The sequence below is a fragment of the Thermobia domestica genome, chromosome 9, assembly GCF_964235325.1.
Source record: "Thermobia domestica chromosome 9, izTheDome1.hap1.1, whole genome shotgun sequence".
In the NCBI taxonomy this organism is placed as follows: domain Eukaryota; kingdom Metazoa; phylum Arthropoda; class Insecta; order Zygentoma; family Lepismatidae; genus Thermobia; species Thermobia domestica.
Genome location: NC_137462.1, coordinates 63,041,475 through 63,055,879, shown reverse-complemented (window position 1 = coordinate 63,055,879; position 14,405 = coordinate 63,041,475). Strand labels below are relative to the sequence as shown.

Here is a 14,405-nt window from a genome sequence, read left to right as displayed (position 1 = left end):
CTTTACATGAATTACTAATTTTTTAGTTACCATATCTATTTTTTAAAAACTGAGGCAGATATGAGAAATTCTTTCTAAAACAAAAAACACTGATTAAAAGATTTAGAAGTGTCTTGGATTGTTTATTAAACGCTGATAATATTTTTTGCCATTGTACACATGCTTTTATATTTTAGAAGAATATTTTTTTATCTATATACGTTAAATAAAGATTAGGTTTAAATACAAACCTTCAGATGCAACAGACATGACAAAAAATGAACACGAGCTATTTTAAAAATTTACATTGTGAACAAGATTCTAAAAAATTAGATACAGAAATAAACAGTGAATTATACAAGGGAAAAATATTTTTCTACATCGTATAATCTTGTTTTATTAAATTTGATTTTACAAAGTAATTTCTTATGTTATTTTTTTCATGCAGGGACCTGTGGAAGAAGCTTTGGATGAAGGATCTATTAAACTATCTCCTAACTGGCCTTCAAAAGGAGCTATTACTCTTGATAAAATTTGCCTTCGATACAAACCAGAATTACCACTTGTACTTCGAGAAGTTAGCGTTGATATAAGGCCTGGAGAAAAGATTGGAATTGTCGGTAGGACAGGTGCAGGTAAGTTTTACAAAATAAACAGGTCACTTGAAATATGTTAGAGAAGTTCATAACAAATTTTTAATGTTTCTTTTCATTCTGACTTTTTAGTTACATTTCTTTGTATGTTAAAATTGAAATAAATTTATATTCTGACACAGAAAACTGATTTTAATACTCAATTAAAATAATAATATCTTTTCATTCTAGTTTCACATTTTTAAAAATATAAAATTTCAGTCATATTTCCAGTTAGTGACTTTCTCTAGCTAGTACAATAAAATCCTCGCAAGCTCTATTATGTAGTGTAGTAACAGTTTTTTTTTTTTTTTTTTTTTTTTTTTTTTTTTTTTTTTTACTTATTACTTTATATAATAACGCCATTATTTACAAACTTATTTTTAATTTCTGATTCAGATATTGGATTAAACGATTTCATAAAATATCAACGACATATGATTATAAACTTTTTTCTTTATTTCTTTCAAAAATATATTTGTTTTGTTATTCTAAGAGTATTACATTCACTAATTTGCAGGTAAAACATCACTTATTTCTACTCTTCTTCGGCTTGTGGAATTGGACTCCGGTCGTGTGTTAATTGATGATGTGGACATTGGCAAAATTGGATTGCGACAACTTAGATCTGCTGTAGCTGTAATTCCTCAAGATCCTGTGCTGTTTGAGGGAACAATTAGGTAAAATACTAATTTATGTAGTAAAAACAACGTTTCATTTCCAGTTTAAAAACTATTACAAAATATGACTTTTACATTATATTATATTATAAAATATGTATAAATAGCGACAAACATACTATCAGGATATTCATTTACTTTAAGCACGGTTATCACTTAAAGTCATAATAATTTAAATCAGTGTAATGCCTAAAGACTTAAATGCTAAAATATTTTAATTTACTCTCCATTGGTTCCAGATAAAATTTTAAAGTAATTTTTGTAGTTAAATTTGAGTGCTGTATAGTCAGTTTATTATCTTTTAAAAGTTTAATCATAAATTTTATCGTGTTAAACTCTACAGAGTTTTATAATAGTTTTTGATGAATACTTTATGATATACATATTGAAATGCATTTCTTCATATAACATAAGTTGATCAAAGCATTTGAACTTCGGTTAGAAACTAATTATTTTTAAAGAATATAAACTTATACAATATAAGTCTAATATTAAATTTATTTTAGGTTTAATCTTGATCCATTCGATGAGCACTCTGACGAAAAATTATGGGAAGTACTGGAAAAATCACATCTAAAAGAAACGGTAAGGAAGGAAGATTTATTTTAATATTAACTTTTAACAGAGAATATCTTTGTATATAAATGCAGCGTACAGAAAAAAAATAATGAAAGTCCAAAGAGTGAAACTTTGTAGAGAAAAGAAATCAACTTTCAAACAAACAAGAAAACTAAAATTTTACAAACTTTGTCTCTTAACGAATTGTTCCTCTTTATGAATTGTTATATTTCAGTTACTATTGAAAGCAACTTAATAATATGGTACATAGAGATTTAATTTTTACTTAAGAGAATAAATATTAATAAATTATATCTCATGAAAGTGGTGGACATCACCTAAGAGAAGTAAATCATATTAGGACTGATCATACCTATGATAGACCAGATGCTATATTGGTCTGGCTGCTTGAAAAATATTGTTAGCGTTTTAATAGAGGTAAACTAATTTTGAAAGGCCCAGATAACGGAATATGGATCTTTATAATCTGTATACATCACAATTTTATTGTTCATTTCCGCATTACTCGAGAGATAGCCACGGATATGTATTTATATTAACAATTAATAATAAACTAAACTGTGGCCTTTTTTTTTCAGATTGCTCGTGAGGAGAAACAACTTCTAACGGCAGTTGAAGCAGATGGTGATAATTTCTCTGTAGGCGAGAAACAACTCATCTGTTTAGCTCGAGCTTTGTTGAGGAAAAATAAGGTGAGAAATTAATAAATAAAGAACATTTGTCGAGTGCAAATAGAAACAACTGATTTTATTTGTTTATTTTACATACTGTTGCCGTAACAAGATTATTAAAACAATTGGAACACCTAATATTCATAATCATTATGAAATCTTACAAATCTCCGAAAGCAGATTCTGTTTTGTATCAATCAAAATAAATAAATGATTTTAGTATTGATCCATGTTTTGCAGGGACATGAGTTTAGAAGTAAATGCAGAGAAAACTAAACACATGGAAGTGCGTCGGGACCGGAATATAGCAAATTATGGATGCGTTAAAATATTAAATAATACTTTTGATAAAGTGGATAGTTTCAAATATCTAGGATCAATATTAACAGAGGAAAATTATATTCACGGAGAAATTAAATGTCGACTCAAAGCAGGGAATTCGTGTTACTATTCGGTTCAAAATCTCTTGTCGTCGCGAATTCTGTCGAGGAATTTGAAGCTTAAAATATACAAAACGATAATCATGCCTGTTGTTCTGTATGGTTGCGAAACATGGTTACTTACTCTGAGGGAAGAACATAGACTGAAAGTATTTGAGAACAAGATCCTGAGACGAATATTCGGACCCAAGAGGAACGGGAATGGGGAATGGCGGAAACTTCATAACGAGGAACTACATAATTTATATGTTTTACCCAACATTGTTAGGGTCGTCAAGTCTAGGAGGCTTAGGTGGGCGGGTCATGTAGCTAGGATGGAAGGAAGTAGAAACGCTTTCAAAGTCTTGACTGGAAGACCAATCGGGAAACGACCATTAGGAAGACCTAGGCGCAGATGGGGGGACAATATTAAGATAGATCTCGAAGAGATTGGAATACAAAGTAGAAACTGGATGCAGTTAGCTAAGGATAGAAGTCAGTGGAGAGCTTTTGTGAACGCGGCATTGAACCTCCGGGTTCCATAGGCCATAGAGTTAGTTAGTTAGTTAGTATTGATCCATGTCAGTATACGTACAGTAACATAAAAATTACTTGTTAGGCAATTCATGTACTTTTAACTACTATCTCAGATACAGGTTTCCATGTGTTATCCTGAACACTTATGGTGATAAAGAAGGTCAAAATTTACTAGGATAGGTTATTAGGAAAGAAAACTATTGAAACAAATATACATATTCCTTTAATGTATCTATTAGACCTCTGTTTTCCTATGTCTTCATAGAAATGTAAAAATTCAAAATCACATCAAAAGTGAATATGTAACTGCAGAGATAATTGTACATTTTCCCAATCAATTCCCTTTTTATTTTTTCATTTAAGATGTCAACAGGTGACGTGTATAAAAGAGGATATAGAAGCTCTTGTTCAGGATAGTAATTACACACAGGGAATCACTGAATCTATCTGCTAAGAGAAATTCACTTGTTCCTTGTTCATTCTGTTTGAGGGGCACAATGGTTTAGTAATAAAATGCTTTCTTCTGATGCGCGGGGTCCCTGGTTTGTTCCCAGACCATAGAAATTTACGGTGAAAAAAATCACGTTTGTGCGTTTTCTTCAGGGTTCTTCCTTTTCCTCCTATATTCTCATTCCACCATTTTTTTCATAATCATTCATTTTCATTAATCATCAATCTCCTTTACCTTAAAGTGCATAAACGTGGGACTTTTATTCAGTCCGTTTGTGGAAATAAATTGAGGATAAAGAGTATCAAAGAGACTTCTGTGTCGAAAATTGGTATCTATACATCAATACATGACACCGAGCTAAACAAAATGACATACTAGGGAGTAAATTTCTATTCGTGGTTTTTAAGAGAATCGAGAAAAACTATTTTTATGGCTTTGAAAGGTGAATGTCTTTCATTGCAGAATAATACATGGAAATTTTTATTCTATTTGAAAGAAATGTTTATTTATTTATGTAATTTGTACATTGTTTTGTATAAAGATATGCCGTTCAATATTAGATTGTGTATATTGTTGTTTGTGTTCCTCTAATAGTGACACATACATATAAAAATGACACTGTGTCATTGTTATAACACCTACCCTTGTAAGTTACTCATCAAAAGAATCATGCCCGTAGAAATGTTTCAAAAAACATGTAATTAACCTGATTTGTTATTTTTAGATACTTCTTTTGGATGAAGCAACAGCAAGCGTGGATTTGGTAACAGATAAGCTTATACAGCTCACAATTCGAGAATCCTTTTCCAACTGCACTGTATTAACGATAGCTCACCGTCTTGACACAGTACTGGGATACGACCGAATACTTGTGTTAGCTGCAGGCAAGGTGAGTTCGAAACATCAGTGAAAAATAAACTTAAAAACTTTGAATATCCTCGAATTTCAATAGTATAGCTTCATGTTCCAGTAGTAAGAAAAAAAAATCATATTGAACACACTACACAGAATTTTAAAAGAAAACAAATCAGTTTTATTAATCTATGTAAATGACAACGTTTATTTCTGAATACATTTTAGTGTTATTGATCACAAATTGTAACGTAATGGTGTATTGCATTAATTTTAATGTAATATATATTTGAAGAATCTACTATTTTAAATTTCCTTGCCCATCATTTCCTTGCTAAAAATTACACTCCATGTTATAAAATATAAAGAATACAATTGTGATGGTCATTTTACATTTCTTTCAAAACAAAAGCATGTAAAATATATGAAATGTAGATATTTCTTCTATTTTTAAGTATAGCTGTTTGCAACAGATCAGGTCTTCTATCTAGTTACAGTCAAATTTATAGGCAAAATAGGTGCTACTGAAAATATTATCTTCATTTGGCTTGTTCTCAGAAGAATCGATCATATTTATGTTAAAATTTACACATAAATGCATTGCTGTAACCTTATTAGTGAGTCAAAATAGAAATTATCTTCGCGATATAAATAATAGCAAACTTGATATTTACTTATAATATTGATTCTGTCAAAGAAAAATAAGCTGGCTTTTGACTTAACGTTGCATATTTGATATTTATTAGATTAATAGCTAATTGATCCGCCATATTCTTAAAGCTATTTAACATTTTTCACACTATTTGATTCTTTCAATGAATATAAAATATTGTTTATTTTCCAGGTTGTTGAACTCGATACTCCAGCCAATTTGATGAAGAACGAAAATTCGTTATTCAGGAAGATGTTGCATTCTCTAGGAATAACGTCGATGCCAGAAAATGTTAATTCATGAGAAAATCTAGGAAAAGAATTTTAGAAGTGCAACATTTGCTTACAAATTTGTTGTACTCATAAGCAAAACAAGGAATCTGTTTTGTGCAGATTATACGTGTTTCACTCAGGTGCCACAAAAATAAGTCTGACGAACGTAGTATGTATAATAATGCATACACAGCATGACAGACGGTGTTACTTACCATGAAGTTAGAATGTTTCGTTACATTTAGTTGCAAAGAAGATTGTTTATGATTTTCACAAGTTCAATTTAAAATATGTATGCATGCGAACTTTAGAACCTAGTATAGTATTATGTTTTGATTAACTATTATAAACGGCATTTATTATTACACTGCAGACACTGTTCGAATGTTTTATATCCCATTGTCAATCCACATTACCATCATTCATATTATATGACTGCCATATGTAAATATAAGAATCGGAAGTATTACTGTGCAAGTGATTTTCAACGAAGTAATTGTTGAACCTATTTCGTATTACAACATTTCTTGGATTGCAACTTAGTTTTATGTTAGCTACCGATAACAGTATTATTTAGCAATTATTTTCATGTACATCGGTTCTAGTTCCTTACGATTTCTTTCTTTGTACCTGTTTCAGGTTAAAGTTAAATATTAAGATACGCCGATTTACTTATAATTTTCTTACTTATATTTTTATAAATAAATGAAATAATACTACTTAATCTAATATTTTATTCTTCTTTCTTTATCTCCAGTAATTTTCCAATAAGATCTTTCATACTTGTAAATGTCACTATTTTAAAAACAATGATTTGTAATTGTTTTGATTTGTTTAGTTGATTCTTAGTGTATACTTCTAGTCTTGTGAAATTTAAGCTAAAGACATTTTAATTACGAATTAGGCTTATTGTTTTACACATTTTTCTTTATGAGGAGAAAAGTTTAGCAATTGTTCTAGTATTCGAAGTTCCTATTCCGTCTCTCTATGCCAGCAATCAAATGAAATAATAGAATCTTTCCATTACAAAATAGAACCTCGATGAAATACATCAATACGTAATTGTTAGAAACGAATGGAAAGCCAAATTTACCTACACCCTCATCAACATAAACTTCTGTGGTTTCTGCCAACTTAACATCCTAAATCTTTTGGTTTTGTTTGGTTCCTGTATTTAATAAGTATAAATTCAGAATATTATTAAAATTAACGGTTTATATATTTTTAGAGGACAATAACTATTTATCTTATGTGAAAAAGTAGGAATTCTGCAAGTAATAAATAAAATAATTGAATCGTTGAGTTCGAAAACCGGTCATCTCCATCGAAACTAATTTGAGAGGAGTGACAAACAAAACTAAATTAATCAATATGTATCTGATATATAGGGTTATTTCCATTTTTAGAAAGTAGAAAAATGTCAATTCTATTGTCCGAAAATGAAAACAGCCCTATATGTCAGATGCATATTGACTAATTTAGTTTTGTTTGTCACTCCTCTCAAATTAGCTTAGATGGAGATGACCGGTTTACGAACTCAACGATTCAATTATTTTTTAAAAATTATATTACTGTAATAAATACATATTTCATTCACTTCTTTATCCATGATATAAATCTAATCAACTCAATTTATGTGCTTCTTTATTTTGTATCGAGATATGTAAATGTAACAGAGTTTCAGTACATGGCCCTAATTAAGATTTTTCAACAATATACAAAAAAGCCTTTATATCGTATAATAATGTTCATTGAACCATTGTGTCAATCCATGGATCTTGAGGAAGAATCCATGTGCCTTGTAGAGAGTGTTTTTTTTTTTTTTTTCACATTACAAACGGACAGTGTCTGTTTTGAAATTGTTTAATATTGTTACTTAATCTATTAAATATTATTTTTGTATGTTTTAAAATAAGGAGTATGTGTTCATTTCCAGCATTCTTCTTAATTTGAAACAATTACAGAGAGAAGCTAAGCATAACAATAGTATTTTAATATAAGTTGACATGCCTTCAAAAGACTGAACACAATGTTTTGTTCTTTATTAAGATGTTATATGTAACTAGATGTTTTTTTAAACATAAATCATGATAAATGTTCAGTAGTGGTATTTGTAATTGAAAAAACTTGCCTGCCATATGAGAATTTTAGAAAGAGTTCACTGTACAATGATACTAAAGATAAATTATTCGGTTCGATAGCAGATGACTCTTGAAGTAAACTCCTCGAATTGCATTTCTATTGCGTCGATATATTTGATGAAACTATAAAAACGCCAAGATAATTCTATTACTCCATTAATGACAATTCTCTGATTACTTTTAAGAGGTAAAATATTTACCAAGAATTATTGGACACAATATTATGTTGCATTGATTTACAATTAACATTAAAATCAACATTTCTTTCGCTCAAGTTAATAAAGCAATCTACTTAAGTTCCTTTATGTATATATATGTAGATTTTCTATTTTCATTGGAAGAGTACTTGTATTCTGTAGAATATAGATTTAATGTATATTGTATATATTGTTGTATTTGTAATGTGTATATTTCTTTGTATTTCATAAATAGCATATCTTCATAAAGTTATATCTGTATTTAAAATTATCATTTAGCATTGTAATATAAGAAAGTAAGCAAATACAGTATTTAAAGAATAAGATTTTGTAGAGCTAGAAGTAGATTTAGAAATTTTATAACGGTTAGGATATTAACAAAGTGTATACTTTTATTATTCTTTTCGTAGAAAAGAGTTAGCTATTGTACATACAACCAAAGAAAGTATTTTTCTTTACTATCTTAACTATATATTTTTATACATCAATATTGTATTATTTTATGAATATTTTCTAAAATAGTAGTATATTTTCGTTTATGTACGTTGATGTAGATTTCTTGCCATGTAATAAATAATTTTAAAATTTCATAACAATTTGATTTATTAATTAATTGAAATCAACTAATTCTAAAGATTCTTCTTGCAAAACTATTTGAAATCGAAATTAACACCTTTTCTTGAGGCTTTAAGATTAATTAAATTGACCTGAAGTATACTTATTTTAGCGAGCGAGATCTGTACTTATTCTCCTGTTTCCTCCCACTTTCGTTATTCCACTGTTTCGTTTATTATTATCATCACTGTCTCCGTTAGCCTCGTAACATAATCGTGGGATGTTAAATTAAGATAAATCATATTATACAGGAGACTTAAGGAGAAAGTCTGATTCCGTTTTACATTCAATACTTACAATTTTTAGTTCAGAACTGTATATATTATAGTCTTTTTACTGTATCTAGGACACACATAACTACGCTTCTATAGGGAAAGGGAAGAGGACAATTTTTGTGTTTTATTCACATTGAAATCAATGTCTGTCTCATCGTCACGGGAAATGGCTGAATTGAATTTTGGAGCTAGTTACCACTTGGCTCGAGCCAGGATTCTGTCATGTCACTTTAATTAAAATGCATATCCTAAACGTGGAGAATTAAGTTAAAATGTGTGCTAATAATAGATTATCTCACGATCTCCTCACGTTACTCAGATGAAACTTCTTGTTAAAAATAAGCTGACACATTTCCAAGCTTTTTCGAAATTTCTGCTTTTAAAGGCGGAAGGGAGTATTTCCTATAATATTTTAATTTCCCATTAAGAGAACAGTTAAACAGCTTTTTTTTTTAAATTACACCACATTGATTGAAACGCTTATGCAAACGAAAAAATGTATTTAAATATTTTACAAAGAATAACGGTGGCACTGTTTGAAATAAATCTTTGAAAGTAGCACTTTGGTCGAGATGAGTTTTTATTGTTTCTTTTCGGTTAACAAGAAGGGGAGAAGGGCTTTGAATATAAATTTCAAAATTTATCCATAAATCTATTTTTTCCGTGTGAAGGACAGTCGTTTCATCTAATTCTTAATAAATACGAGTAAAAAGAAAATTGAACAATATATCTTTGGAAAATTTTATTCATGATTAACAAATAGAAGCTATTCGTTCATAACACTACCAACGTATTGTTGTATTATCATAGTACAGGTAACTTAAAATCAAATACTTCCCTTCATATTGATTATTTATTGAGTACAACTTATTTCTACCATAAGTACTAACTACCAAAACATTACATACTGTGCTATTATCTTGTTCGCACCCAGTGCAGTTTACTTGAAATCAAATATTTATATTCATATGCAAGTACATGCTGATATGCAAGTTTATCTTGAATACTATTTTAATTTTCAAGGGAAAGAAAATATGGTCAGAAAATTTTGATAAACGGAGTATATAAGTAATTTATTCAATCCACAAACATGACGTGTAAAAATGGCCTTAGTCGTTTAGCAGTGGATCTAAATTCTCGCAGCTTGCAAAATGGTAGTATTAAAAACATAATAATGAAATAAACCCAAAGAATATATTTATTTTTTTGAATCACTTTTTTTATAGAAAAACGTGATCTTTTTAAAACCTTAAACGTTGATTCACAATTTAAAGTATCGCGCTTAGGCGATAGCTTCCCGTTCTCTAATATCCAATCAGGCATTACTACAAACATAGATATTATTTTCTGTAGATACGATTGACAGAATTCATAACATTGAAACTACCCAGATTTATCAAAAATGTTAATTTCGAATCTGAAAACAGTTTGTCTACAGCTATTTTCATTTTTGACTTTACAAACCGTGATATTGAAAACTGCTGTCTCAGTCAATGTTGCAAGTAGTACGATCATTACTGTTGTGGTATCTGTATCAATAAACAACAATAAATAAGAACACTTTTGTTAACACTTTAGTTTACACTTGAATTAACAACAACAGCAACACTTTAGATACGACCCACTACTTTCACATATAATACATACACAAATAAACAATCTACGATCCACTACTGACATATACGAATACATAAACAAATAAACAATCTACGATCCGTTACTCACATAAATAATACATAAAATAAATAATCTACGATCCACTATCTACATATATAACGCATAAACCAATAAACAATCTACGATTCGCTATATATAACATAAACAAACAATCTACGATCCACTACTTACATACAATAGGACGTTGATAATCCGAACGTCAAAAATCTTAACGCGGTCTCTAGAAGCTTTTTACATTTTGTCTTAGTGCAAGCGACAAACAAACAATAGGGTTCTCTGTCGGTGTTGTGTGAAGTCAGTGTTTTTACAAAAGCTCATTGTTTGTCATACACATTTTTAATTATATTTTCCCTTAGGCCTGATCCTTTCACTGCTAAATCTGTTTTCGGGGCCAAAATATTTCTTGTTGTTTCTGGATTGTTTGTTATATTAACATAATGTGCAAAACATATCCTGAAAATTTTACATTTTTCGTAAGAAACCTTACTCTCACATTTGTGAGGGTAGCCACTTACAGTGTACAAAAGTCTATTATTTCTAAGAAAATGCTTTTCATTGCAATTTTTTTATATACTTAGACTCTTTTGACATTTTATTCAAAAGTATTAGTACATTTTATTCAAAAATTGCTTCATAATATCGATTTTTGAACAATTTTCTACCTCAAAGCAGGGGGTAAAAGCGAGTGGGAACGCAGATAGACGTCGTCCACCCACTTCTAAAAACTATCTATGGCGTCCCCTCTCTTTCTAAAAAAATACAATCGGAAAAGATTATATATAACATATGTAATTGCAATGCTGAATGTGCACATAGTTTGAAGAGAACAGATTTATTCTCTTGACATGATTCGTGAGTGGAAAACTACGTATTTATAGACAACTAGAATTTGCTCACACATTGAAAAGTTGTATCTGGAGTTGTTATATGTGGTAGATACTCCAGACCACTACAGAGACATGCTATTGTAACAGTTATTATTTCGATGGTTATAGTTTCAACTTGCAATAGTCGTGTGAATGAGGAAATATTTACTATATACCAATCAAAAGCAACTTAGTGAGAAGACCTCAAATACTACTACTACTACGAAGAAGAATGAACAATACATTTCAACACACAGTGCTAATACCCCGTCAAACATTATTTGTATTACCTTTTGTCTGACTGTCCAAAACAAATAAAAATAAGATTTTAATCGAAAGTAGTATCAAAACCTAAGTTCTGAGCCACAAAACCCCACCACCCCTGACTGCCTATAACTTTTAGCACACCCCTGACTGACCATAGCACACTAGTGACATTGCTCAATACGCCACTGACCGCAGTACTTTGACCAACACAGAAGGAAAATATTTACATAATTACAATTCCACCCGTCACTTGCTAATATTATTTACCACAATACTTTAATTAAGTTGTACATAGTGATATTGCCCAATACGCCCCTGATACGCTAATCCAAAAATAAACTGCTCCATACGAACACTGAAAATTATTTTACAGAGGGAATAACATCCTATCATTTAAACGTCTCTTTCTTCGATCGCATCATTGTTAGATACATTAACTAAAGATCCTAAGAATACATTTAATCTCTGTTTACAACTCAGATGTTTGCAGTCCGCATAATTGTTTTAAAGCCAAGGATTCCATTGTATTTAAAAACCTACATGAGGAAGATTTCGATAGATAGATAGATAGATAGATAGATAGATAGATAGATAGATAGATAGATAGATAGATAGATAGATAGATAGATAGATAGATAGATATAACTAACCTACAATAAAAAGAAACAAATTTTTGGCGACAGCATTTAACAGCTGCACCGCCTTAGACTTGAATCTCATTATTTTTAGATTGAATGTTGCATACAATAGGTACATGATTTCAGTTGGAGAAGACAAAGACTCAGCTGTGAATACAAATTAGGAAAGAGTTTTCTTTTTCTTTCTTTTATTCATGGTTAATGTATGTGGTCTCAATGTGGAATTTCTATCATGTAAAGGTTTTATTCATAACGTTACCTATAACATGAAGATCCAAAAACGACAATTTCTTTAGCCATAACCTTATGTAAAAATCGTTCACGTGATAAAATATGTAATACAGTATAAGCTTAAATATATCAGCTCCTGGCTACGGGATTTCAAAAATTCAAACGGAAGGTTAGAGATACCAATAACTTAGAGATTTTTTGGTATGAATAACCAACTGCATAATCTAAAGGATAAATGTCAAATCTTTAAAATCTTACTATTTATTACCCTATTCGAAAAATAAAAAACACCATAAACTACATCAATTTTAAGACATTTTTAAAGAATAACATTTTTTCAATTTCTCAAAAAATTACCCGCAAAAAAATCCTGAAATTTTTAGTTCGTCGTAAGATCGTTAATTATTAAGCTAGAACAAAAATTCAAACGCTATTGAATGAAAGATTGAGCTAAGATTTTTCTAATGCATTAACAGATAGTCTATCACTGACCATCGTACTTTATAGTTACATCTATAAAGTATACTTATATCTAAAATTACAACTAACTTATATCTAACTTATATCTAAAACTACAACTAACTTATATTTAACTTATATATGTAAACCTACAACTAACTTATAGCTAACTTATATTTACAACTCTTCTATCTTATAATGACCCCATGGTAGGGTATGTATTCCATTTTTTAAAACACATCTTTTATCATCTATACAACTTAAAACTAACTTATTTACTTCTATACTATATAAATCGTGCCTATAACTTCTAATCTAATTCATCTTCTTATAGTAGTCCCTTTGGTTGAACAAAATGTCTTTATACTCATCAAACGTAAGTTCTTTGTCTACAGCACTCTTTTTTTTACAGCTTTGGCTTTCTTACAACACTTTTCCTTATCGAACTTACCTTTAAAGTCTTTGTCTGTTAGATCCATTTGAGGTGCTTTTATTGAGTACATCTTAGATCTTATACCTACAAGCTCTTCTATAATGGTACCTTTAACCTCATCCTTCATCTTACCAAGTATTTCCTTATTGATCTGTGGTATCTTGTATCTGTTATCTTTAGGGTAATCACTTGAGTCGAAGTAATCAATATAATTTTTCATGTCCTCGTACACATCTTCTGTTTGAATATGGTATATATAGTTATCAGTATATGTATAACATACTTCTATTTTGTCTTGGTATTTTGGCTTCATCACATTATAATGGAAGTCGTACATTAAATACTTTGATAGATCTAAGATACTCATTCCAACATATATCGGTTTGATGAAAGCCAACTTGGTTTTATTCATTATGATTGCACATAGATTCTCTGTATAAATAATTCTATCTTTAAAATTGGGTTTAGCAATTATTTTTTCTACTCTTGCTGGGTCACATTCTATTTTTATAGGTTTACATCTCTTTCTAATATTTTCTATTGTCTTCCCGAATACTGAGTTGTTCAGAATTTGCAGAAGTCTTTCTCAAAATCATTTGTGGCACTTGTTCTCATCTGTGTGTTTAAATCTATGTAATTTTTTAACCAGTCTGACTGTTCAAACTCTATTACTCTATGCATTTTCTTAAGTTTCAATCCAAGTGATAGACATTGTTTTAGGTTCCGATAGTGAATCATATATTTTTCTTTTTCATATAGGTTTGTTATTAGCATTGATTGTTTTGAACTAGGTGGACACATATTTTGAGGAGCTAATGGATAGTCATGTATTTCTTTTGGATACTCAAGATCTACTTCTAATATATAACCAGTATCTGAATT

General features: G+C 29.7%; 1 protein-coding gene across 2 annotated transcripts in view; it reads left to right on the top strand.

Moving 5' to 3' along the window:
- LOC145694696 (ATP-binding cassette sub-family C member 5-like) overlaps nucleotides 1-8,645 on the top strand; it is a 78,070-nt gene extending 69,425 nt beyond the window's left edge. For both annotated transcript variants that reach the window (XM_081771212.1, XM_081771213.1), the window contains exons 23-28: nucleotides 428-614; nucleotides 1,132-1,291; nucleotides 1,798-1,876; nucleotides 2,449-2,562; nucleotides 4,673-4,837; nucleotides 5,645-8,645. In XM_081771212.1, coding sequence (XP_081627338.1) covers nucleotides 428-614; nucleotides 1,132-1,291; nucleotides 1,798-1,876; nucleotides 2,449-2,562; nucleotides 4,673-4,837; nucleotides 5,645-5,755 — 816 coding nt within the window. In that variant the 3' untranslated portion in view covers nucleotides 5,756-8,645. The remainder of the gene's footprint in view (nucleotides 1-427; nucleotides 615-1,131; nucleotides 1,292-1,797; nucleotides 1,877-2,448; nucleotides 2,563-4,672; nucleotides 4,838-5,644) is intronic.
- Nucleotides 8,646-14,405: the final 5,760 nt, after the last annotated feature.